The 26,243-nt window shown below is 49.5% G+C and overlaps 2 protein-coding genes across 2 annotated transcripts; one reads left to right on the top strand and one right to left on the bottom strand.

Annotated features, from left to right (window-relative positions):
• Nucleotides 1–72: 72 nt before the first annotated feature.
• On the top strand, nt 73–22,638 carry LOC135819113 (nuclear envelope integral membrane protein 1-like; the record flags this gene model as incomplete). Its single annotated transcript, XM_065332264.1, is given in 9 exon segments — nt 73–89; nt 1,835–2,047; nt 7,370–7,478; nt 8,579–8,651; nt 10,156–10,249; nt 15,088–15,252; nt 16,764–16,951; nt 20,268–20,429; nt 21,655–22,638. Coding segments are annotated over 9 exon segments (1,163 nt in total), but the record flags the coding sequence as incomplete, so codon positions are not given.
• Nucleotides 22,639–23,630: 992 nt separating this feature from the next.
• On the bottom strand, nt 23,631–26,088 carry LOC135819043 (uncharacterized). The gene is made up of 4 exons (XM_065332193.1): nt 26,084–26,088; nt 25,261–25,835; nt 24,731–24,901; nt 23,631–24,469 (listed from the first exon to the last, which is right to left on the bottom strand). The coding sequence occupies exons 1-4, from the start codon at nt 26,086–26,088 to the stop codon at nt 23,631–23,633; spliced, it is 1,590 nt and encodes a 529-aa protein (XP_065188265.1).
• Between the last annotated feature and the right edge of the window lie 155 nt (nt 26,089–26,243).

The raw sequence follows: 26,243 nt of genomic DNA, 5'->3' as shown, positions 1-26,243 counted from the left end.
TCTCTCTCTCTCTCTCTCCTCTCTCTCTCTCTCTCCTCTCTCATACTGCAGGTAAATATGGCTGGTAGACATGTCGCTATCCAGCTGTGGTAAGTTATTAGAACATTCCCCTATTTACTAAGCATCTTGGTGACTCCACCGCCTTAGGAGCTGCGTCTGCGCCTTGCTCATTGGAGGCGGTGGCATTGCTAAGGATGCTCATTGGAGGTGGTGGCGTTGCTAAGGATGCTCATTGGAGGTGGTGGCGTTGCTAAGGATGCTCATTGGAGGTGGTGGCGTTGCTAAGGATGCTCATTGGAGGTGGTGGCGTTGCTAAGGATGTTCATTGGAGGTGGTGGCGTTGCTAAGAGGGGAAAACTCGGCCTGCAGCCGAGTCTCACGCGAACCTTGAAATCTGTTCGATGCCTGTTAAAGGGGAAGTTAAGCCTAAAATCAAATTTTCACCAGTTGTAGTCTTCGGGGTGCTGAGTCGAATGGTATTGGTCCGAGCAAGCTGAGACGCTCCTTCCTCCTTATTCCCAATCGAACTCGCGCACTTCCACCGAAACTGGGTGACTGCGCCCTACTAGATGGGGATTTGTATGCAAAAATTAATGTCACTAAATGCGCCATTTCGTTCTTATAAAAGCATGGATAACCAAGATTGGCCCAGATGTTGTAGTCTTTTGGACGCCGAGTCGACTGGTTTTGGTCCGAAAAGGCTGCGATGCAGCGTTCGGCCCTTATTCCCAATCGAACAGGGCTGAACAAGCGGTCACGTGCTCGTGCGTACACCAGTTACCTGGTCACCACGCCAGCAGGCGATAACTTTCACACCAAGGTTTAACTCAAAGGTTCAACGGTTCAACTCGAGTGACAGAAACTCACTCAAACATGCTGTAAGTTGTAGCCTGCAGGCATGGTGACCAGGTGACTGGTGTACGCACGAGCACGCGACCGCTTGTTCAGCCATGTTCGGCACTGAGAGGGAGCAAACCCTTTCTTACAAATCATCGCCGAAGTCGCAACCACTACTTCGTACTGAGCCATGAGTGTTCAAAAAAAGGTTGTTTTGTGGTGTGACAAGGGCACGTGCTGCCCTGCGTTTCACAGAACCACACATGTAGGGGTGATCTGGCAATGAAGCAACTCAGGTTTTCGTCCCCCAGTGAGCAATGGGTTAGAAATGAAAAAAAGAAAAAAATTGCGGAAAAATTCGCGAAATACTCAAAAATTGCCCAAAAAAGAAAAATAGCCGAAATTGGCAAAAACCGGCAAAATAAGGGAAATGAGAGAAAATTAAAGGGAAACTGGGTGTGTGACTAAGGGATTTGCTTTGGCTGGGTTGGCAAGTATGCATTCCAAAGTGAAGGCAGAATTTTCGCATCTCGGTGCTTGCGTTCTTGACACCACGTGTGTCTGCCGCAGCGTGTACTGTAAACAGCCTGGTATCCGCGTCACTAAGTTTTCGCGATTTTCTCGGAACCTATATAGATCTGTACAAAGCGTTGTGCGTGAACTCCTTTCCACGGTTTTCTCGAGTGGATCGGGAGTACAGACTCATTCCAGTTCGTTCCCATGGCTACAATCCACTCATCATGGGCATTGGAGAACTTTCAAGTCTGAGTCCAGAACATGTAAGGGCGTCCAATGTCATAGACTTTCCAGATTCCAAGACGTCAACCACGTGTGTGTGTGTGTGTGTGTGTGTGTGTGTGTGTGTGTGTGTGTGTGTGTGTGTACATGTGTGTATACATGTGTGTATATGTGTGTGTGCATGTGTATACATGTGTGTTTGTGTGTGCCTGTACGTGTGTTTATAATTATGTGTGTGTGTGTACGTGTGTATACACAGGGCACAGCGGAGGGCAAGATTGCCGGCATTGACGTGTTCTGTCATCGCGGCACCGACACCTCGCAGTCAGACTTCCTCGCAAAGGCTTGGACGCGAATCCGTGTCTTCGTCGAGGCATCCACCGGTCCGGATGACGACTTCATAATCTATCGCGGTGCAAATCACAGTGGAGTGTTAGCTGCCAAAACAAAGATAGACTCGGAATGGCTACAGGTAATACCAGTTCTGCGCACCTCAAACCTTGCGCAAGCACTCCGAATTTGCTCGTCATTTTTTCCTGTCGTATTCTTTTGGCTGAGCTGTTTGCTGTGTGTTTGGTCCGGAGACACCCCCTGATTTAGACACCCCCTGATTTAGACACCCCTGATTTAGACACCCCTGATTTAGGTACCATTGCCTTTGGCTCAACCCTCACAATAATACAGTGAAACCTGTCTAAGGCTAGGTAGGGAGTTCAGTTCCGGTCGCTGAAAAGCGAAAAATGCAGTCACAGCTCGCCTGTGCAAAGTGAATGGGCGCCTCGTGGCTGCAGTTTGAGATGCAGTTCGAGGCCCAAGTATCTTCTTCCGCGGCCTTTTCAGCCTTGTCGATGCTATTTTTAGGTAGCTGAGGTCATTACCTTTCCAATGGTGCAACACATGCCATGCTTCCAAAAATAATGCCTCCGCGCTTGGCACGGATGCACTTCGAAGTACTGATTTCGACCAGATCCGTATTCGGCCCCGCGAGGAACACCCGATTTTTGTGTTCAGCGGCCTCGAATTAGCCTAAACCAAGAGGATTCTAGAATATTGAGGCTCGCGCTTTATCGTGGTAGAAGGAAAAAAAATGATCACAGAAACCAGCCCACGGCGTTTTCCTGGTGGTAGACGAAAAAAATCGAGTGAACTGCGCGCACACTGTAGAAGCAGTGACGGGGAAAACGTGTGACTTGTGCAAGTAGGCGCGCATGGCATGCATGCACACATCCTGTATCGCCATGTATGCACCAGATAGTGCAGTGCTGGACGGAAACCACACGGGTCACATGCATACTTGCATTTACTTCTGTGACTATTTTCTCCCCCGTTTTCCGATCTTCAATCGACTATAGCTCTAGATTGCCTTGGAATTTTGGATTCAAATTTTCACAAGTTGTTTCTCACATCTTCCAGGTTTAGAAAAACTAGTGTTTTATGTGAAACTCGCGAATTTGGTTTTTCAATTGAAGTCCCTACCAAGGCGACCGCTCGAGGGACCATCAAAACGTGGTCTCTGTGTACAGGTGGTCGCCTTATCCACTGGGGTCATTTGACTGGAAATAGCATCCCTTGGTCCTGAGTTCAGTGGTCTTCTAGGACAGGTGGTCGCCTTATGCGAGTGGTCACCTTATGCGAGTGGTCACCTTGACAGGTTTTACTGTATTGAATGAATTACTAATAATAATTTAAACTTGGACGTACAGTGGTTTGTATGTGCAGTACATGTACACTTGTATGTCTGCAGTACTGGCGAGCACCGAAGAATGGCCAGGCTAAAATTTCATCAAGCACAGCACACCAATGTATACACGGTGACTCAACTGTGCATAGACTGTAATACATGAAAATAGGAACGGTCTAGGCTAGGAGGCTGACCCCCCCCCCCCCCCCCCCCCCCCCAGTTCTTCGGCGACCGACAGTGCTGTACTGCCGTGCCAACGCTTGCCGACGCCTGCGATTCAATTTAGCACGCAGAGTACCTCCCGGGAGGGGGGGGGGGGGGCTGAGTTTCCTCAGCAACTGTTACCGGAAACCACTCTACTCGGGGTAGAGTGTCATCATCAGCTCTATCCTGGGGTGCCGTGCTGGGACCCAGCAAAGCATGCAAGCACTGTGCATGCTCTGGGTCTGCTGTGGTTGTGTACTGTGCATGCTTTGAGGCTGCTGTGGTTGTGTACTGTGCATGCTTTGAGGCTGCTGTGGTTGTGTACTGTGCATGCTTTGAGGCTGCTGTGGTTGTGTACTAGCTATACTGTGCATGCTTTGAGGCTGCTGTTGTTGTGTACTGTGCATGCTTTGAGGCTGCTGTGGTTGTGTACTGTGCATGCTTTGATGCTGCTGTGGTTGTGTACTGTGCATGCTTTGAGGCTGCTGTGGTTGTGTACTAGCTATACTGTGCATGCTTTGAGGCTGCTGTTGTTGTGTACTGTGCATGCTTTGAGGCTGCTGTGGTTGTGCACTGTGCATGCTTTAAGGCTGCTGTGGTTGTGTACTGTGCATGCTTTGAGGCTGCTGTGGTTGTGCACTGTGCATGCTTTGAGGCTGCTGTGGTTGTGTACTGTGCATGCTTTGAGGCTGCTGTGGTTGTGTACTGTGCATGCTTTAAGGCTGCTGTGGTTGTGTACTCTGCATGCTTTGAGGCTGCTGTGGTTGTGCACTGTGCATGTTTTGAGGCTGCTGTGGTTGTGTACTGTGCATGCTTTGAGGCTGCTGTTGTTGTGTACTGTGCATGTTTTGAGGCTGCTGTGGTTGTGTACTGTGCATGCTTTGAGGCTGCTGTGGTTGTGCACTGTGCATGCTTTGAAGCTGCTGTGGTTGTGTACTGTGCATGCTTTGAGGCTGCTGTGGTTGTGTACTGTGCATGCTTTGAGGCTGCTGTGGTTGTGCACTGTGCATGCTTTGAGGCTGCTGTGGTTGTGTACTCTGCATGCTTTGAGGCTGCTGTGGTTGTGTACTAGCTATACTGTGCATGCTTTGAGGCTGCTCTGGTTGTGTACTGTGCATGCTTTGAGGCTGCACGAGTACATGCTGACAAAGACCACCATCACCACCAGCCGGCACAATGTTCTTCAAACACCATGCACTCCTTCCATGTGTTTGCACGGAAGTGGTTAGCGAAGAAAACAAGGGCCAGGGCTTCGCGATCACTGGCGTCATAGTTTCGCTCAGCTTTCGTCATTATGCGGCCACCAAACGCAATGGGGCGTTCCACCTGGTCCTGTACCTGGCTTAGGACACCACCAATGGACACTTTAGAGGCATATGTGTCCAGAAGGAAGGTACCGGCATCTGGTCCGAAGTCCGGGAATGCCATAACCGGAGCACTCGATAGCACAGACTTCAGCGCTCGGAAGGAAGCGTCGCAAGCTTTCGTCCAAACAAATTGCGCATTCTTGCCAGTGAGAGCCGTCAGTGGGGCTGACCGCTGCACGGATGAATCGACGGTAATATCCCGCGAAACCAAGGAACGACCTGACCGCAGTGACAGACTTCGGCGTCTTCCACGCAAGTATCGCGGAAACCTTGTCCGGATCGGGGGCAATTCCGTCTGCCGACACGCGGTGTCCGAGGAACGCGACATCCGACCGGAAAAAGGAACTTTTCGCTAAGTTGAAACGCAGGCCTGCTGACCGCACACGCTCAAACACCCGCGACAAAATTAAAACTTGGCCTGACAATGTTTCGCTCTCATTTAACATCATCGAAGAAGACACGGCAAAATGGTTGAGCAGCAGCATTGCAGAGCCCACGAAGAACAGCTTCCATAACTCTCTGGAAGGTGGCAGGACCATTCCTGCACCCCATCGGCAGCACCGTAAACTCATACAGGCCCAATGGTGTGGTAAACGCGGTCTTCGCTTGGTCGTCAGGATCCATCGCAATCTGCCAATATCCAGACACGAGATAGAGCGACGAAAACCACTTACAGCCAGACAGCGAATCGAGCATGTCATCCACCCGTGGAATCGGATAGGCATCCGGTTTCGTGACACCGTTTAACTTACGATAGTCAACGCAAAGTCGCAAGGAACCGTTCTTCTTCGGAACCAACACTGTCCTCCTCTAGCTCTTCACGCTCAACAAATACCACATACTGCTCATCATTTTTTTGGAATGCTTCCTCTGGGTTGGCTAGCCCTTCGACTTGATGAAACAGCGATCACCACTGCTATAGTCACCTCATAGCAGTCGCTTCCACCAGTGGCTTCTCCTGTCTTTGCAAGGTGTCCAAGGATGGCTGCTGTTGTCACTACAGGCAAATCAGAAGTACTTTAGTGGCTGGTGTCCAACCAGACCGTTGGAAACTCGATTTTCCACTTCAGGGCTGCTGATCGCGATCATGATTTGGTGACTTGGCAGCACCACGGTTACCTTCATAGAAGATGGCTCTGGAGAGGAAAATGCAGACCAGAAAAGGTTACTATAATCTTCAGCACCGATCTCAAGGAGAAAGGAATACGGTCTGCTGTAGCCTAGGCACAAAATAAGTCTCACAACACGATTCGCGACTTGAATACTTCAACAACAACAAAACTCACCCCTGGAGTAACTCCTGTTTGTGGCCCGAGATCTTTCCATCCCGCGCCTTCAAAAAATCCAGCAGCTGCATCAGAGTCCATGTCTCTCTCGGAGACTCTGCTCCTACCAGCAGGAGGTTCAGCACCGCTCGAAGCCATCGTAAACCACTTGAACTAAGCAACAGATATTCCAAAACAAACCTGAAAACACACAATAGGGATGTCAGCGAACGCACTGCGCAGGCCTCTGCGCATGCATTGCGTCATCGATTTTTTGAACGTGATCGCGGCCGACAGAGAAAACATGGCCGCGGTCTGTTTGCACCGCTGGGAGTCGTAAAATTACTGTTCTTCTGTCCCCGCGACCATTCTAATCATACGCGATACAGGAGGACCCACGAGCTCACCACGTTCTCCCCGGTCGATTTCTCTGAAAGTTTGCACATCGTGAAACACCAGTATGAGAGGTGTTCAGGCCAATTTTCAAGGGATTACCCTGGTTGGATCGTTCCAAAATCGGACTTGCATTTCTCGCTCGCGGCCATTTCTTGCGCGATGGAAGCGCCCTGCCCTGGTGAGTAACCAGCGTCGCGCTTGGTAGAGAGTTGCTGCAATCAGCTCCCTGATGTCTTCGCTGCCATTGTCAGAAGCGATGGGCCCTGAATTTGTTTGAGAGTCTCTGGATGCTACTTTTCCTCAGCCTAGTTTTCAGCCATTCCGTGCATCTTCTTCGCACGATTTATGTTGCAAAAAAATGAAAGGGTTCACGAGTTTTTTTGTCGGCCGCGCGTAGATGGGCCAGGCTGACCTGCGCAGATGGGCTGCGCAGTGCGTTCGCTGATATCCCTACACACGGTCAAAGATGCTGTCACGTTCAAAACCTAGCTCGATCGCGAGTGAGGTTGCCCCCGTGCTCGAACCCAGTATAATAAGGGGATCGGTCTATTGTGATTGGTGCAGCAAACCCTTTAGCGAAAATACTCCTTTTGCTAAAATCGCTACAATATCACTGGCGCTAAAATTGGCTGTCTTGCAGTATGTGCCGATAGGATGCTCGTGTTTTCTGTTGAACTAGCCCCAGTCTGACAGCCGAAACGCCGACGGCAAAGCCCGGCATGAAACGAATGTGTCTGTATAGGCATGCTGACTGGGTTGACCTGTTCCTTATGTCTGCGTGTGTACGTATGTGTATATGTGTATGGTTGTGTGTGGATGTGTATGTGTACGTGTATATGTGTGTGTGTGTGTGTATGTTTGTGCTATTCTTCTGTTTTCAGTGGCCCTGGCACGAGCAGTACGTCGACGTGTCTCCGTACGGTGTCAGCTGCTGGGGTATTTCATTCCGCTCACCAGACACACACTATTTGCTTGAAATCAAAACTACACGTAAGCCGCTGCCGCTGTGAATGCTGTTGTGAGGATTTGAATGGACCGTTTGCACGATGTCATTGTGATGTCATACGTACACACACAGCCGTGACGAAATGGTTGTTTCCATGGCTACTGTTGGTTTTGGTGCTGTGGGTGTTGATGGTGCTGTGAATGCTACCGTCGATAGTGTCGCTGTCATAAGCGTTCGCACCAGCATCTTACCACAGTTTGTTATTTTCGTAAAGGAACATAAGGGGTCGTCCGTAATTTTCGAAAAATTAAAAAATCCGTCCTCGTGCAAAATTGTCTCTGACCCACCCACCCACCCCCCAATTTTTCCCATTAATTTTTTGATTTTTACCGATGCCCAGCTCGAAAATAAGAACTCCTGACCCCACGTTTTCTGACTGCACCTGTGTTAGTAGTAGTACTACAGCATAGCTAAGTACAGTGAGTAGTAGGTCTACCGACGTCACGGCCATGCATGCACCGTCCTACAACTACATGAAAAGTCATGTATCATAGTAGATACTGGTGTTTGCGACAATCGATCCTACACTACAAAAAAATTGTACGTCTACAGTACAGTATACACAGTCAGCTATATACTTGTATCAGTGCAACAAGTGTATGAAAGTCACTGGCGAAAAAAAAAAAAAAAAAAAAAAAAAAAAAGTACGAAAAATCAAAAAATTAAATTCCGCCAGCACTCTTGACCACCCACCCCCTTTTTGCCTGAGGACGGATTTTTTAATTTTTCGAAAAATACGGACGACCCCTAACTTCTCGTTTCATTCCTATGTCAGCCAACCAGAAACGCCACCAGTTTTGCCGCTGATATATGTGTGTGTGTGTGTGTGTGTGTGTGTGTGACTTTGTGGATAGCTGTATGGTGTAGACCAGGCTGAATAGTGATGGTCAATTCTTCAGCCTTGCAAGCTGTTGAATGGTGCAATCCCAGCACAAGTTGCTATGGCTTCTGCCGTAGCATTGCTATCATCGCCTCCGGCGATGGGCGTCAAAAGGTGTGTGTGTGCGTGTGTGTTTGCGTGCGTGTGTGTGTGTGTGTTTGCATGTGTGTCTGTGTGTGTGTGTGTTTGCGTGCGTGTGTGCAGGTATTTTCTTCCGCTTCCCGGCTTTCCTGTTGGTCGGTTTGGTACTCTTTTTCGCTGCACCCACTCTCAGTCAGTGAGTACATGTATCTGATCACGTCTAGCTGCTACTGATGCTACTGCTGCTGTTGTTGCTGATGCTACTGCTGATGCTGCTGCTGCTGCTGCTGTTGTTGCTGATGCTGCTGATGCTGCTGCTGCTGTTGTTGCTGATGCTGCTGATGCTGATGCTGATGCTTTTGCTGCTGCGTTTGCTGCTGTAAATCTACAATTATTCGGCGCATATTTATTTTCGGCTACTTTCGGCCTGGACATTTTTGCCGAAAATGTGTTGCGGCCTAAATTTCGTTGTGCAAGGTTCAGTGTGGCAGTGGAGCAGTACAGGGCGAAATTGCGTTGCGACCGAAACGTGTTTTATCCCTGGGAGGCCGAAATTTAAACGCGCCGAATTTTTGTAGACTTACAGTATTGCTGCTGCTGCTGCTGCTGCTGCTGCTGTTGTTGTTGTTGTTGTTGCTGCTGTTGTTGTTGTTTCAAATCTTTATTCTCACGATAGCCAGTGGCCAATGAGAGATAATAGTGAAAGAAAGGAGAAAGAGTGAGGAAGAATTGGGTGGGCAGAGCCTAGGGGTTAATGACTACTTACGTGTACGGGCAGGGGTGGTCGCTACACGAGCATACAGAGTTGTGCAACAGCAGGGATATCTGGGATTTGAAGAGAGTACGAGAAGGGATTTTGCGAAGCTGGGTGGGCAAGCAATTAAAGTATTTTAAATGAAGGGCCTTGTACAGGGGAGAATGGAGACAGCGATCAGTCCTCGGAGTTGGCAAGTACCAAGTACGAGAGCGACGTAAATTATACGAAGGTTGCGCGTTGCTAGCAGTATGCAGCGAGAGTGTATGTGGTGGGGCATAATTATGGCACAGAGAATGCGCGAAGAGTATATGTTTAACTTTAAAGCATGAAAATAATGTTGGCCATTTGATGCGATGCAAAAGGTGGGAGTGTTCTAAGTGTGTGTAAAGGGGAAGGTGGAGACATATTCTGGCGGCTTTCCGCTGGAGTCGTTCTAGCCTGTTGTTGTTGTTGCTGCAGTTGCTGCTGCCACTGTTGTCTACTTTGCCTGGCAACGAGGCTTATCTAACTGACTTGGCACTATTCCACAGTACAGATATCCTCCGACGCACACACACACACACACACACACACAAACACACACACACGCCTTGTCTTGTCTTGTCCAGTATCTTACTGCCGGTTGCTGAAGAAGCCGGGTAGGAGGGGAGGGGGATCAGCATCGGATCCTGGTCTAGACCGTTCTTATTGTCATGTGCTGCTGTCGATGTGACATACAAGTAGATCCAGCGTGTACATACCACTGTACCACTGTACACTAGGTGAAATCCGAGCACGTTTGTTCTTCTGCACCGGGCAGCACTCTAGGTCAGCTGTCACAAGGGTCCAGTGCTGTCGAAGGGGAGGGGGGGGGGGGTGTTAGGAGACAGACAGAGGGAGAGAGACGGAGAGTGTGTGGGTGGGTGTGCTCATGTGCGTCTCTGTGTTATTCTCTTGCCTGCAGAAATGTTGCTTTCTACTACGCGTCGTCCACGTCCATTGGCATTCTGGCATTTCTGCTTGTCCTAGTCTTTATCATCAGTCGGTTTGTACCTACCGTAAGCTTCACTCTACTCAACCTGTCTTCTTATGCATTTTTTGATGACGTGCGTTGCGCGTGTGTTCAATGGTGGAGGTGTGTGGCTGTGCGTGTGGTTGTGGTTGTGTGTGTGTGGCTGTCTGTGATGATACTCGACAGTACCGTAAACTACCGTTGGTCTGCCCCCGCTCTAGTTCCCGCCCCTGTCGAATTTCTGCCTGTGAAGCGACGTCGGCGTATACAGCGAAATACGCTGTTGATCCGACGCATGTACTGCTGTACACAATACGTGTGAGTGCAGGATGAAAATGTGCACAATCCAGCATGCCAGGTCTGATCTTCTGCTCTGTTGTACATCGTACTGCACTTGAACGACTTGATCTAATTCCTGCCCCCTCCCGAAAAACCAGCTGGGAAGCAAAACGGCTTGGGGGGGGGGGGGGGGGGGGAAGGCGAGACCAAAAAAATAGAGATTCCCGGGCCCTCCCCAGGGCGCGAAATAACGGTCGGACATCGGACAATTTCCGACCGTTTACGGTCAGTGTCCGGATGTTTTGTACACATCCGGACAAAGTGTCCGCGCACTTTTTATGCAAAGTACAAAAAAGAAAAGGCACGTCAATCCTTTGCCTCACAGTCATTAGTGATGTCGTCTGGCAAGAGAAAGCCAAGCACCGCTGATGCGGGTGCTCCTGTTGGAAAGAAGCCCAGAGGACTCAAGACGACCACTTGTGACAAGTGGGTCGCCGAGTATGATAGGGAGCTTTCAACTTCTGTTTGGCTGAGATATGAGCGCAGTCCCTCAGATCGTAGCGTTGTCGAATATTTGAAGTGTAAGATGTGTTCACGTTTTGTTGATAAAATTCGCAGCAGCAAGAATTTTTCTGACTCCTTCGTTGTTGGCTCAAGGAACCTGAAAACGTCAGCCTTCAAAGACCATGCTGGTTCTGAAATGCATCGCCGTGCCATGGCATTGTTTGCCAAGGAGCAGTCAAGCGGAAACCCGATTGAGTATGCGCCAATCGCTCGAGCCTTGTGCACACTTGACGACGCAGCAGCAGCCAAGGTCGGACGTAAGTTTGAAATTGCTTACCTGATATGTAAAGAGCATATGGCTTTCGCGAAGATGGAATCGCTCTGCCAGCTTGAGGCGCGTCATGGCGTTGATTTAGGCAGTGGACATAAAAACGAGAAAGCCTGCGCATTGTTCTGCAGTTACATCGGACTCTCGCTGAAGCAGCAGCTGAAGTCGCATTTGGAGAACAAGTTCTTCAGTATCCAAACGGATGGCAGCAACGACGCTGGGAATCTTGAAGAAGAATTATTCGTAGCTTTGTACTGTGACACCACGGCTAAAGACGGACGAATTCATGTGCGAAGTGAGTTTGTCGGTGTATTGCAACCTGCTGCTGTCGATGCTAATGGACTGATGGCATGCCTGGAACGTGCGATGACACTGGCGGAACTTGACTGGAAGTCAAAGCTGATCGGACTAGGCTGCGACGGTGCGGCTGTGAACATGGCGAGAAATGGATTGAGGGGCAAGCTTGCTGATGCAGTTCCATGGATTGTACCAGTTTGGTGTGTGGCCCACAGACTGGAGCTGGCCCTGAAAGATGCACTGAAAGGTACGATCTTTGATGCAGTAGATGAGCTGCTGCTGAGATTGTATTACCTTTATGAAAATTCAAGCAAGAAATGTCGAGAGCTGGCTGATGTAGTGCAGTCTCTTCGTGAAGGTCTGGATGCTGATGAGTCAACTGATGTTCTATCCAGTTCCAATGGTGGACACAGACCACTGAGAGCGTGTGGAACCAGATTCGTGGGCCACAAGGTTGCTGCTTTGAAGAGGGTGCTGGATCGTCTAGGAGTTTACATCACACACTTGTGCAAATTGATTGACGACCCGGCAGTCAAGTCAACAGACAAGGCCAAACTGCGAGGCTATGTCAGGCAGTGGTCTTCTGGCAAGATACTGTACAGCTGTGCCTTTTTCCTCGACCTTTTGACACCAGTATCAGCCCTGTGTAAAGCCCTGCAATCAGATGAAGTATCCATCATCTCAACCATCGAGGCGCTACTGAGAGTGAATAGGTCCCTTGAAGCCGTACAGTCTTCCCAGTTTGAAGATCTCCCAACTGTGAGGAAGATAACTTCGAGAGTTACGGAGGATGAGGATACGGAAAAGTCTATGTACCAGGGCGTAGAGATCACAGCGTGTCAGCAGGGAATGGAGCGAGTCAAGGCTGTTCAAGCTGATCTCACCTCTTCCGTCATCAGGTGCTTGAGCTCCCGTATCTCAGATGAGCACCGCCAACTGTTTTCTGATGCACTTGTCGTTCTTGCCACGCACAGCTGGGCCAAACACCACGGAGAGCCCTTTGGAGATGACTCCATTGAACGGCTGGTTATGATGTTCCGTAAGCCTCTAGAAGCTGCTGGTGTTGACATTTCTGCCTTGGATAGTGAATGGCTTGACCTCACTGATTATGCCCATCGCTACCTTAACCTGACAGATTGCCACACGTCCGTCTGGTGGAAACTCTTCAATGTCGCAGAGTCATCTCGCTGGCAGAATATCCTGAAAGTCGTCGAGCTCCTTTTCTGCTTGCCCCTGTCCAACGGAAAGGTGGAGAGGATTTTCTCAACTTTGAAACACATCAAGTCTGAGCGCCGGTGTAGTCTGTCTGAGGAGAGACTTGATGCGCTTCTTCGAATTGCAGTTGACGGACCACCAGCAGCAGATTGGAACCCGACCGCCGCGGTCTCCCTCTGGTGGAACGACAAGTGCCGGCGCACTGTCCATGAAACTAATCGTGCCACTGCCTGTGCTGCTAGTGAAATAGCCTTACCTGAAGAAGCTGCTCCTCTGGACCTAGACGAGTGGGACAACTTCATCAGCGACCACTAGCCTGACTCGAAGTCAGTACTCAGTCTGTGCTCTGCTGCTCTGCTAAACATGGACTTGTCATTGATTCCTATGCTAATGGCATTTTTCATGCGTCTGCTTGTATCTCCTTTCGTACGACATTTATGTTATTAACCCTTTGGAGGTGATCGTTCGAATTCGAACGATGCCAATGTCATGTGTGCAAGTGCACGCAACGAGTCACAACTCAGTCAAATCTCAACCGAATTCAACAATCGAAATACCTACGAGGTAGCAGAGATTCTAAGCTGTCGGCTCGAAAAACTCCGGGGTCGATACGAGCTAGTATAACAGAGCGGCAAGTGCTCGAACGTTCGCTCGATTTCTCATGCGTCAGCGAAGTGCAAATTTCGTTCAAAAGTGGGATTTTCCCTCTTCCTGCCTACGCAGCGTGTGACATCACTCCCAGCGCTTTTTGTCACGGCTTTTGTGAGTCTGTTAGAAAAAATTTGAATGATTTTGAGCTAGCACGAGTGAAATGGCGAGACAAGGACTATTCCCGTTTGGATTTGGTATTCAGCTGGCGTTCCTGGCATTCAGTAGCAGACAGCAATCGCTCTCCTGAATGAGTTTGGGCTCGCTGTTATCCTCGTTCCAAGAGCTTTCCAACGAGCCCAGGATCGTCAAAATCGGTGAAGTAGAACCAGCGTTATGATGGAAATTGGAACGAATATACTTGCAATTGCAGCTATCTCCCGACGTCGTATGATCAGTGCAGTTCCAAAGGGTTAATGTAGCTGAAGCTTCTGGATACTCAAATCTTACCTTTTGGTGTGGCGTGGCTTTTGATCAGCTGAACCTTGAAGTTGCCTATCAGTAATTGCTTCTGAGCCATGCAATGTGGCGCTTTCCACATCACTCAAGGGCAGCAGATCGCCTGTTGAATAGCTTGCCTAATTTTGTAAATTATGTGTTAACATTGAACTAATCTCGTTAACTATGTGCTCATAGCTTGCAGTGGTAAAACAGTAACTACAACAATTGTAATAATGCTCTTTTCACGTCGTGATAACATTTCGATGGTATTAATTATACACTGAAGTAAACATTGTGTGATTTGATGTGAAAATTTGCATGTCCGGACATGTCCGGCCATTTTTGGAACTGGCAGGACATTGTGTCAGAGCACATCTTAATCCTTAGCGCATGCCCTGCTCCCGCACCAAAATGGAGCCGAGGGCAATTTTTTTTTTAACAGTTCGTATTATGCACAGTACTGATCGTGCGAGTAGATCTGTGACATGGTGTCACACAAACCTGGGCTTGTACGCCTCCCTGGTGTACGACTCAGGGCTGTCGTTGGCCGAAATACAAAAGAAAGTGTACGGGTACGGGTAAACCACGTACCATGTACCTGTCGTCTGTAAAAAATAAAAAATAAATACCGCAAAATACTGTAAAAAAAGTTCAGCATGCCATGCATACACACATAGGAAAAACATGTAAAATATAAAATAAAAATTCGCCCGCCCCCACCAATTTCAGATGGGTCCTGCCCGGGAATCTCGATTTTATTTTGATCTTGCCTAAATATACAAATTTTCGGCAGCTATTTAATTTCGGCTATATTCGGCACCGACCCAAAACGCCGGTGAAATTTTTCACAGCATCTGTCGCACTATACCATGCCCTCTACCCCACGCCGAAAATAAATCGCCGCCGAAATGTCAAAAATCGTGAAGTGCCGAAATTTGGTATATTTACAGTATACAGGGCTGGAAGCGAACAAGTATTTTCTAAAGCAGGAAACTGTTGCCTGTTAGTTTATTTTTGCGGAATATTCCTTTTCTGCCTCTCTCTCTCTCTCTCTCTCTCTCTCTCTCTCTCTCTCTCTCTCTCTCTCTCTCTCTCTCTCTCTCTCTCTCTCTCTCTCTCTCTCTCTCTCTCTCTCTCTCTCTCTCTCTCTCTCTCTCTCTCTCTCTCTACAGCGTGGAGCAATGTACACAGTTCTGTTTAGTGGATGGGCTGCGTCGGCCTACTTCTTTCGCTACGTTGCCGAGAACGCCCGCGACATCGTAGTCAACTATCAATATTATATTTATGGATATGTTGCAGTATCCGCTGTCATCAGCGGGGCATATTTTTATTGGAAGGTTAGTTGCTACCTAGCTGTCACTGAGTTCAGGTACTAAAACTCTAGATATATTCATGCTAGTATGCGGAAAGGGCCACGTGTGTACTTTGAGTATCCAGAGCTAGTTCCTCACAAGCACAAAACATTTTTGAACATATTGTTCCGAGAGAATGATTAAAAAGTCGGCGTGGAGACAAGAAACCTGATATCGAAAGAATTATAGTGAGCGAACTCATACCACAAGAACAATGGAGCAATATTTTATGATTTGAACGTCGTGTTCTTGTAATAATCATCAGAAATCGTCATCACACTGAGAGTTGGACTGATAGCTGGACTGCAAAGTGTTAAACCAGTGTTGTATGATGATTCATGCTTCAGTGTGGTGTGCTATGCTAGTAGTTTCCGTCTACTCTCCGTATTATACGCCATGTTTATCCGACCTCGTAATCCAGATTTATGCACAAAAAAAAGAATTTGTTACAGCACTCACACTCTTCACTTAAAGGGGAAGTTCACCCTAAAACCAACCAACGCGTATAGCCGATTGGTTTGTAGGTTTGCCAGAGAATCATGAGATTCCGAGTTCAAAGCCTGCGCTGGTAACAGGGAGTGTGTTTAGTGCTCTCAATCGCGGTGATGCGGGTGAGTACCACTTTACATGCAATGAACTGTGCCGACACCCACGGTGAACTTGCTCGATGTGAGGGTAACAAGGATGCGGTTTATGGGGTTATAGGGCCTTTACACGCTCGCTTGTTGAGAGAATTATCCCCTCTTCCCTGACTCACTTGTGAGGTCTGCATTCGACACTAAGGATATATGGGCGAAGTGGTGGCCCGCCGATGCCAATGTACTTGCTTGATGTGTTCGTCAACACGTCGTCAGGTGATGCGGCCGGTAATCCGGCTAACTTTACTTTACTTTTCACCCTAAAATGAATGTTGAGTGTTCAAAGTGCGGCTTATACTCCCACGATACAGTACACACTGAAAAGGTGCAGCAATTGGGAGCAATTTGGACATCACTCTGTGAATAATTATAAAGATGATTTCGATTATCAGAACGCCATTGGTTGCTGGAACAGACCTTCAAAATATCTCGCCCAAAATTGTCCGGATGCCCCGAGTAGGACTGTATAAGCCGTACAATGAATAGTCTGTATTTATGCTCTGGAGCTCGCAGAAGGCATGTATTACGGAAAGTTCATATGACGGTGTTTTCTTCCAGTGCCGTCATTCTTCCGCTGTCTTATAACTGTGGTGTCAGTGGCAGTACGTTGCGGCTAATATCATCAAGAGTGCATAGCCCCAAGAGTGTGCAACTCCAGCTATGTAACTCCGTATCACACGTGTGTCTGCGTATGCTCGCCGTTCTGCTTGCGTGTCTGTCCACGCGTGTCGTTGTTCCCGTGTGTCTGTTTGTATGTGTTGTCGCGCTCGCTTGTCTGTCCGTACATGCTGCTGTGGGTGTGTGTATGTCCACGTGCATCGTGTCTGTCACCCTCTATTTCTATACGTCGTACGACAGGGTCCACCGACGAATCACCGCAGTCTCAAGCTCATCCAGGTCTTCATCCAAGCTATATCTCTAGTGTGCATGTACCACGGTACTCAGTCACACATCATATCGTTCTCTCTGCTCGTACTCGTCCTGACTGTCTACTGGCTCGATAATCTGGTCCCCGGCTTTGTACTCCGCTGGCTCACGTATAAGTGGTACGTTGGAAATCGGTATTCTCACGTGAGGGAAATCTATTATTACCATAGCGTCTTGTACAGGAAACCTAGCTGGTGTAAGCGACCTCTGGGTTTAGCGACCACCTGCTCTTAACCACCGTTTTTCCATGCACCGACAGGTCTACACAGACTGGGACCTGGTTCTAAAGACCACCTGGCTTTAACGACCGCTTTTGCTTGCACCGTGGGGTGGTCGCTTAAACCAGGTTTTACTGTATTTTAAACAGCCTGTCTCGTATAGAAGTCTGTGAATAAAAAGTATGGACCATTGTTCGGGGGAAAAAGAAAAAAAGGAGAATAGCATTATTCCCGCTTCTCCAGCACTTGAAATCTGTGATTAGTTTGTGAAGAAAAATTCGAAATACGGTGTTTGTTATCCCGTCACTTGGCACGGTACTGTAGAGGCAGAAAATGTCGTCGGTCAATAATTTCGTCCAACTCCAAAGAAAGGGAGTTTGTCCGGTTGAAAATTTCGTCCATGGATCATAAGAGTGTATTGAAAAGCTGGACAAATCGACGTTAGTCCGGCATTTAATTTAGTCCAACAGCTCCTCGGACGAAAATGACGAAATTAAATTCCAGACGAATATTTCTGCTTGTACAGTATAATTATGGACAGTGTTTGAGGACAAAACTTGTCTCAGGGACGGTGCGGAGAAATTTATCGAAAATCTCCCACAAAGTTTGAATTAGATAATAGAGAGGTTTCTACCCGCGTGATTTGTGCTCTTACGTGAACGTCAATTTTTTGCGTTGACGCAAGCTCAGAAAGAGCTTTCGTTTCGCGTTGCTTGTGAAGCACGTCGTTTCGCTGACGACAGGAGCGAAAACTTCAAAAAGTGAAAAAAGTGATTTTTGGTGAGCTTCGAATTTGAAAGTATTTTGAAGTTTTGTTTCAGTAGGGGTTGAGAAGTGTTGTGAGGCCGGGCCGATGATGGATCAACACCAACAAGCTGTTTTTGTTGCTGCCGTGGGACTAGGTGACCTTGACGATGAGGAGATAGCAGCTGTTGTACTACTCCTTGCTGAACTGGAACAACAAGGTGTGAGAAGGAAAGGGCGCACCAACATGTTTTCCCTATCGGATCACAAATTTCTTTCCTTCTCGTGATTGGAAGCACAGATTGGCAGAATTCGGCCAGCCTCTGGTGTGTCAGCCAAGGATTGTTCAGACGGAATAGTAGACGACTCCAGCGGCCATAGATTAGCCTCACAGTCTCAATTAGCAACAAAAACAGCTTGTTGGTGTTGATCCATCATCGGCGCAGCCTCACAACACTTCTCAACCCCTGCTGAAACAAAACTTCAACCTACTTTCAAATTCTAAGCTCACCAAAAATCACTTTTTTCACTTTTTGTGATCCGATAGGGAAAACATGTTGGTGCGCCCTTTCGGAAACTGTTCAGATTCCGCAAACGGCATTTCATGAGGCTTTTCAGAGCACTTCAATCGCCTGAGAGGATCATTCTCCGGAACAAGAGTACTTTTCCTGGCCAGTTTGCTCTGGCAGTGGTGCTGCGTCGCCTGTCCTACCCTGGTCGACTTGTCGATCTCAACCAACTTTTTAATGTACCAGTCAGTGTGTTGTCTTTGTTGCTAATTGAGACTGTGAGGCTAATCTATGGCCGCTGGAGTCGTCTACTATTCCGTCTGAACAATCCTTGGCTGACACACCAGAGGCTGGCCAAATTCTGCCAATCTGTGCTTCCAATCGCGAAGCTAGCTCGCCTAGAAGACCATCCTTTTGCTGAAAGTCCTCCTCCACGCCAATTTTTCTTCTGCTTTTGTTGTCGTTGGCTTTGAATTGTTTTATCTCGCGCAGAGTCCTATCCCACACGGTCCTCCCAGTCAAGCCTTTCAATTCCGGAAAAGTCTTTCGCAGACTGTCAGCCGCCTCTCCCCAGTCTTTCATTCCAATCCTCGGCTCGAAAATAGTTGTCTTCCCCAGCACAAATAAAAACATTTCAAGATTATGGCATGTCTTGAAGCGGATTGGGCCAGAGCTACTTGAACTTGAAGCAGCTCCAGGGGACTCCTGATTTGAGGCAGAAGATACTGGACTCACACTGGCAGACATCGCGATGGAATGAGCTACGCTGAAACTAAGACGTGCAATTCGCCAACTTCTAGTAACTAATTACTTCCTCCTGTATCAGAAAGCAGAGATGCCAAGCCAAGTGACTTTCCTTTCCTTTCGATCTCCGGCATGTTCCATCGCTACGCATGCAGTCGGGATTCCCGCCAAAAAGCCAAAGTCGCACAAATATTATTTATAGCTAGTTTAGGCAAAATCGACAAAATCGAGTCAATAATCCCACCCTGATAGCAAGGCTAAATTTGCAAAAACTCGCGTTCACGTCGAACGTCAGTTGACCTCAGCTCACGTCATGAACGGGAGTTTCGACGCCAAAATTTGCCACACCAACGTGAAATTTCACGGTGTAGTGCAGAACAACGTGAAACGAAACCTCTCTAAAGAACAGTCAGAGAGTGCGCCGGTTTGAATCGTGGGAGAGAGATTGGTGGTCCAGACTTTTCAAACCGGCTGCAGAGTTTCTCTTGCTGCTGCTGCTGCTGTTATCCTTGTCCGTATCAATCTTGTTCTGACGATGGCCAGCTGCCAATAAAAGTCATATATTTGTAGTGGTGGCAATGTTGCTTGTCTTCGCCAAGGTATTTGAGAAATGGTTGCGTCTGGGTGAGCCCTCCGTCGGAAGCACCATTCATCTGTTATGATGTTTGCTGAAAGCCAGCGTTTTCTACATGCTGATTTGCGCAGCGCCAACCTCGGCGTATTTCTGTTTGTCCTTGTGCATGCACATATGTGTGTGTGTGTGTGTGTGTGTGGGGGGGGGGGTGTCTGTATGTATGTGGACGGGTGGGTGGGTGGGCAGGTGTGCTGTTGAATGGTGTAATGTCAGCACGTGGTTGTTTTTTTCAGAGATGGGTATGTGGAAATGTGTGCATGTCTGTCTGTCTGTCTCAATGCTTCACAAACTCTTGTGTCTACTTGTTCATTTCTGTTGTTGTCCTTGCTGCAAGGCAGTGTGGTTTCTTTGTGCATGTACATGGGTGTGTGTGTCTGCATGTGTGTGTGTGTGTGTATTCATGTGTGTGTGTGTCTTCGTGTGTGTGTGTGTGTGCATGTGTGTGCATGTGTGTGTGTGTGTGTCGGGGGCATGTGGACGTGTGTGTGTGTGGCGGGGGCATGTGGACGTGTGTGCATGTCTGTCTCAATGCTTCACAAACTCTTATATCTGCTTGCTCATCTTCCTGTTCTTGTCCTTGCTGCAGGGCAGTGTGGTTTCCACAGCAGCGTAAACTCTTAACCGAGCAGGAGTTTATTGATCAGGGCCAGGTGGAGACTGAGAAAGCGTTACGTGAACTACGCGAGTTCATGAACAGCCCTGGTGCCAGTCCCTGGCGTGTCATGCGACGACTCAAGGACCCTACGAAGTATGTGTGTGGAGGGGGGGGGGGGGGGGGTGTTGTGCATGAATGCATGTGGGTGCGTTGGGCTTGTGTGAGGGTGTGTAGGGGGGGGGGGGGGGGGGGTATGGATTGTGTGTGCACGTGTGTGTGAGGGGGGGGGGGGGGGTATTAGTATCGCTGTGGGTGTAGCCATTTGAGGTACCTCCCCTCTCCTGGTACCGTAAAGTACCGCCAGAGCGCCCCACCATCTCGTACTTGACGCTGTGCAGTCAAGCTCCACACAAGCTCCCCCCCCCCCCCCCTTCAACTACTTGCGCACTTCACCAGTACCCCATATCCCCTGGATAGGGATGTGCCCCCCCCCCCCCCCCCATTCAAGTATGTACATGTATGCACTTCACCAGTACCTCAGTCTCCCCTGCCATGGGGGTGTACCCCCTCCTCCCCCCCCCCTCCCCATTCAACTACTTGCACACTTTACCAGTACCCCACATCCCCTGGATAGAGATGTGCACTTATGCACTTCACCAGTACCTCAGTCTCCCCTGCCATGGGCAGGGGCGTGCTCGGCCCCCCAACTAGGGGGGTGCACGGGAGCCGAGGGGAGCCCCCCCCCCCGGCAATTTTCTGCAATTTGTTTGCAACCTTTCTTGAATTTTAGAGCATATTTGCATACATTACAATTGCAATTACCCAGATTGAAAATTTTTGGGGGTGCACGTGCCCCCCGTGCCCATCGCCGAGTACGCGCCTGATGGGTGTGTACCCCCCCCCCCCAGTTCAACTACAGTCCATTCATAAAAAGATGGGTCCTGGCTCTGGCGAGCTCCCGTATTTGGCGATTTTTCGTGATTTCATCGTACACAGTGCAGTGCTGCGAACTTTGAAATTTGAAAAAGGGTCCAAAAAGGGTGCCTGAACTGGGGTTCGAACCGCAGAATGCACTGTTGCAGGCGGGGTCAAACGGCCTGGATTTTGATGGTTTTTCCCAATTCAGTGCTTTTGGGGCAAAACCTGGCCGAAATCCTATTCTTGCTATGGCTTGCTTTTTGGACAAAAAAACTTCAGAAACATAATTGGAAGAGGATTCCATATGGGATTGCAGAAAAAAATGCTAAAAAAACTCAACGTTTGACCCATTTATGGCCAAAAGCTAGAAGTTCATTTTTTTCTGAATGGACTGTACATGTACTCCTCACCACCGCCCACCCAGTACCTGTCTATCTGTGTGTTGCCTGCTGATATGCAGGTTTGCTACGTTTGTAGAAACGGGCGATCACATTGACGAGGATCAGACGTTCCTTCACGAGCGCCAGTCGTTCTTGTCAGAGGCTGGTTTCCGCGAGCATGAACTGCCTCCAGACAGTGACAGTGACGCTGCGGAAAAGTAACACTGGCATCGAAACACTTTAGAACAACCATTACTAGTACCACAGCCTGTCAAATTATCTAGTTTCACTGACTCTTGAATTGCCATGGGTTTGCCGTTCATGCTGGAGTGCAAGAATTTGGACAGCGGTGCAGAACTGCGTTTAGCGCATCGGAACTCTAGTCATCCGTACTGTGCATTGGACGAGTGCAGTCTACGAGTGCAGTCTACGAGTGCAGTTGCTGTTCATAGTAGCATTGGCATGTGCAAGCACCGACGACGGCTGCGAGGAATGAGTGTGAGGTTCTGCTGCTTGAAAAGGCTTGACTGGCGCCTATGCTGCTGACTTGCCTGGTTGAAGAGGCACCACTGGTGCTGGTGCTGATGCTACTTATGTCACCGGAGTTTGCAGATCACTCCCTGAGAGGCTTAACATCACATGACACTATTTTATTAACGGAATCCGATGATTATGATGATGATTGGCCAATTTTTGAGACGACCTGCATGCAGTGAACGGCCGACTGAACCCAATTGTACAGCCGTTTATCGTTGCTGTTGCTTCTGCTGGCTGTGGTGGGGTGGACCCCGCGTGCCATCGCGCCTGCCCTGCGTCTGCCTTGCTGATGATTTCTATACGTTTAGATATTTGTAGGATGAACTTGTTAGCAAAACTGACTCGCCGGCTTGAGTTATTCTCTGTCAAGTTTTCACAGTTTTACATACACTTGCTTCTAACATGCGTGTGTGTGTGTGTGTGTGTGTGTGTGTGTGTGTGTGTGTGTGTGTCGCCCACCTGTCTTCCGGACTCTACTTTTCACATCTTTCTATTTTTCTTCGGCAATCTCCAGTCTCCATATCTTTCCTTCGGTTGAACAGAGTGGAGTGGTTACACGGGTGTGCTGGTGTCACTTCTCTTTCCAATCTGCGTGCAGCGGCAGCGGCAGCAGCAGCCCAGCCTCTGAAGCAGGCCATCTCCGTGTTGGTAGGGCAGTAACAAGGCAGACGGATCCAACGCCACACAGCCGCCTGCATGTCTGCCCCCCCCCCCCCCCCCACCGACAGGGAGTCATGTGTTGTATTTACCTCCCTGCTTAGTACTAATAGTAGGCTTTCCCCAAATCGGCCAGCCGAAAAATTCGCCGAAAACGAGACTTATCGAAACTCGCTAAGCTTTTCGTCGATCATGGAGGGTTCCTTTGAGAATCGCCGAAAATCTACCAAATGTTGTTGCAAAGTGCGTTTACGAACGAATGATTGATGTTGCTGGAAACATGACCGCTCCGTCCGCTCGAGCTGTCTACGTCAACTTAAGTACTTCAGTACAGTAGTGCTACAGCCAGACCTCGCTTCTCCAGTCCTCTTTTTCTTTTATCCGAATCCCTCGCCGTCCGTAAGAAAATCGTTCGTCACCGATTTACAGCATATCTAGTGCATACATACAGTATGTGTGTTCGATTATCCGCTTCCCTCACCTATCCGGATATTATGTTTTTTGTGGAAAACGGATGTGTGCGGTTATGCGAGGTCTGACTGTGGTGTGTTGAGGTCATGTGACTCTGGTCCTTTGACCTCCTCTCAAACAAACATTACCCATTAGGAAGATCGTTACTGGCAAAATACTGCACTACAACGCACAGTTGTGGCCAGTTCCATCTAGCAGAGCTGTATTTTCAATATCTCACCAATTTTGAGGCTTTTTGCCGATTTCCAATACCGGTATATTCTAATTTTGCAGCCGATTTTCGAACAATCAGGCGATGTTGCAGCCGAATCTGATGTCTTTTTGAGCTAAGCGAAAAGCCGAATAGGCGAAGAAAAACCGGTCCGATTTGGGGAAACCTACTGCTGAGATCCTACGACTGCCGACTACGGTGTGGCCGTGAGAGTACTGCCTGGTGTGGTGAGCGACTGCCTGGTGTGGTGAGAGTACTGCCTGGTGTGGTGAGAATACTGCCTGGTGTGGTGAGAGTACTGCCTGGTGTGGTGAGAGTACTGCCTGGTGTGGTGAGAGTACTGCCTGGTGTGGTGAGAGTACTGCCTGGTGTGGTGAGAGTACTGCCTGGTGTGGTGAGAGTACTGCCTGGTGTGGTGAGAGTACTGCCTGGTGTGGTGAGAGTACTGCCTGGTGTGGTGAGAGTACTGCCTGGTGTGGTGAGAGTACTGCCTGGTGTGGTGAGAGTACTGCCTGGTGTGGTGAGAGTACTGCCTGGTGTGGTGAGAGTACTGCCTGGTGTGGTGAGAGTACTGCCTGGTGTGGTGAGAGTACTGCCTGGTGTGGTGAGAGTACTGCCTGGTGTGGTGAGAGTACTGCCTGGTGTGGTGAGAGTACTGCCTGGTGTGGTGAGAGTACTGCCTGGTGTGGTGAGAGTACTGCCTGGTGGTGTGGTGAGAGTACTGCCTGGTGTGGTGAGAGTACTGCCTGGTGTGGTGAGAGTACTGCCTGGTGTGGTGAGAGTACTGCCTGGTGTGGTGAGAGTACTGCCTGGTGTGGTGAGAGTACTGTATGGTGTGGTGAGAGTACTGCCTGCTGGTGTGGTGAGAGTACTGCCTGCTGGTGTGGTGAGAGTACTGCCTGCTGGTGTGGTGAGAGTACTGCCTGCTGGTGTGGTATGAGTACTGCCTGCTGGTGTGGTGAGAGTACTGCCTGCTGGTGTGGTGAGAGTACTGCCTGCTGGTGTGGTGAGAGTACTGCCTGCTGGTGTGGTGAGAGTACTGCCTGCTGGTGTGGTGAGAGTACTGCCTGCTGGTGTGGTGAGAGTACTGCCTGCTGGTGTGGTGAGAGTACTGCCTGCTGGTGTGGTGAGAGTACTGCCTGCTGGTGTGGTGAGAGTACTGCCTGCTGGTGTGGTGAGAGTACTGCCTGCTGGTGTGGTGAGAGTACTGCCTGCTGGTGTGGTGAGAGTACTGCCTGCTGGTGTGGTGAGAGTACTGCCTGCTGGTGTGGTGAGAGTACTGCCTGCTGGTGTGGTGAGAGTACTGCCTGCTGGTGTGGTGAGAGTACTGCCTGCTGGTGTGGTGAGAGTACTGCCTGCTAGTGTGGTGAGAGTACTGCCTGCTGGTGTGGTGAGAGTACTGCCTGCTGGTGTGGTGAGAGTACTGCCTGCTGGTGTGGTGAGAGTACTGCCTGCTGGTGTGGTGAGAGTACTGCCTGCTGGTGTGGTGAGAGTACTGCCTGCTGGTGTGGTGCTGGTGTGGTGAGAGTACTGCCTGCTGGTGTGGTGAGAGTACTGCCTGCTGGTGTGGTGAGAGTACTGCCTGCTGGTGTGGTGAGAGTACTGCCTGCTGGTGTGGTGAGAGTACTGCCTGCTGGTGTGGTGCTGGTGTGGTGAGAGTACTGCCTGCTGGTGTGGTGAGAGTACTGCCTGCTGGTGTGGTGAGAGTACTGCCTGCTGGTGTGGTGAGAGTACTGCCTGCTGGTGTGGTGAGAGTACTGCCTGCTGGTGTGGTGAGAGTACTGCCTGCTGGTGTGGTGAGAGTACTTGCCTGCTGGTGTGGAGAGAGTACTTGCCTGCTGGTGTGGAGAGCGACTGCCTGCTGGTGTGGAGAGCGACTGCCTGCTGGTGTGGAGAGCGACTGCCTGCTGGTGTGGAGAGCGACTGCCTGCTGGTGTGGAGAGCGACTGCCTGCTGGTGTGGAGAGCGACTGCCTGCTGGTGTGGAGAGCGACTGCTTGCTGGTGTGGAGAGCGACTGCCTGCTGGTGTGGTGAGCGACTGCCTGCTGGTGTGGAGAGCGACTGCCTGCTGGTGTGGAGAGCGACTGCCTGCTGGTGTGGAGAGCGACTGCCTGCTGGTGTGGAGAGCGACTGCCTGCTGGTGTGGTGAGCGACTGCCTGCTGGTGTGGTGAGCGACTGCCTGCTGGTGTGGTGAGCGACTGCCTGCTGGTGTGGAGAGCGACTGCCTGGTGGTGTGGTGAGCGACTGCCTGCTGGTGTGGTGAGCGACTGCCTGCTGGTGTGATGAGCGACTGCCTGGTGTGGTGAGCGACTGCCTGCTGGTGTGATGAGCGACTGCCTGGTGTGGTGAGCGACTGCCTGCTGGTGTGGTGAGAGTACTGTATCCTTGAAGCCTCGATAATGTATGTTGTATTGAGGGTAGCCCAGTTCAGTAAGAATTAGTGTCAATTTCACCTTTTAATTAATGCAACTCTTGTCACAACATATTTTTTTTAAAGTCTCCTTTTTCATTCACAAGATAACTTTTTGGATGGCCCAGAGATTATCTACGAGGGTGGACCTGTAGCTTAGTGTAGGCTGTAGCTGTGCGTGAACATGTATGTACGCTGCCTCGCTGGTGTTTTGGACACTACATCATGACTGTATACCTGGTATACAGTACTACATACTAGTATGTACCTGTCCGGTCCTGTCACGTCATCGCTTGTCGGGCTCAGCTCACGAGTCACGACACTAGTGCACTGGCATGGCAGTGGCTAGCGGTCAGTGACCCTCTCTCGCCTGTCACAGCCT

Source organism: Sycon ciliatum, chromosome 6 (genome assembly GCF_964019385.1).
Source record: "Sycon ciliatum chromosome 6, ocSycCili1.1, whole genome shotgun sequence".
Taxonomy (NCBI): Eukaryota; Metazoa; Porifera; class Calcarea; order Leucosolenida; family Sycettidae; genus Sycon; species Sycon ciliatum.
The sequence above is the reverse complement of the archived record's forward strand: the minus strand, read 5'-3'. Positions and strand labels throughout refer to the sequence as shown.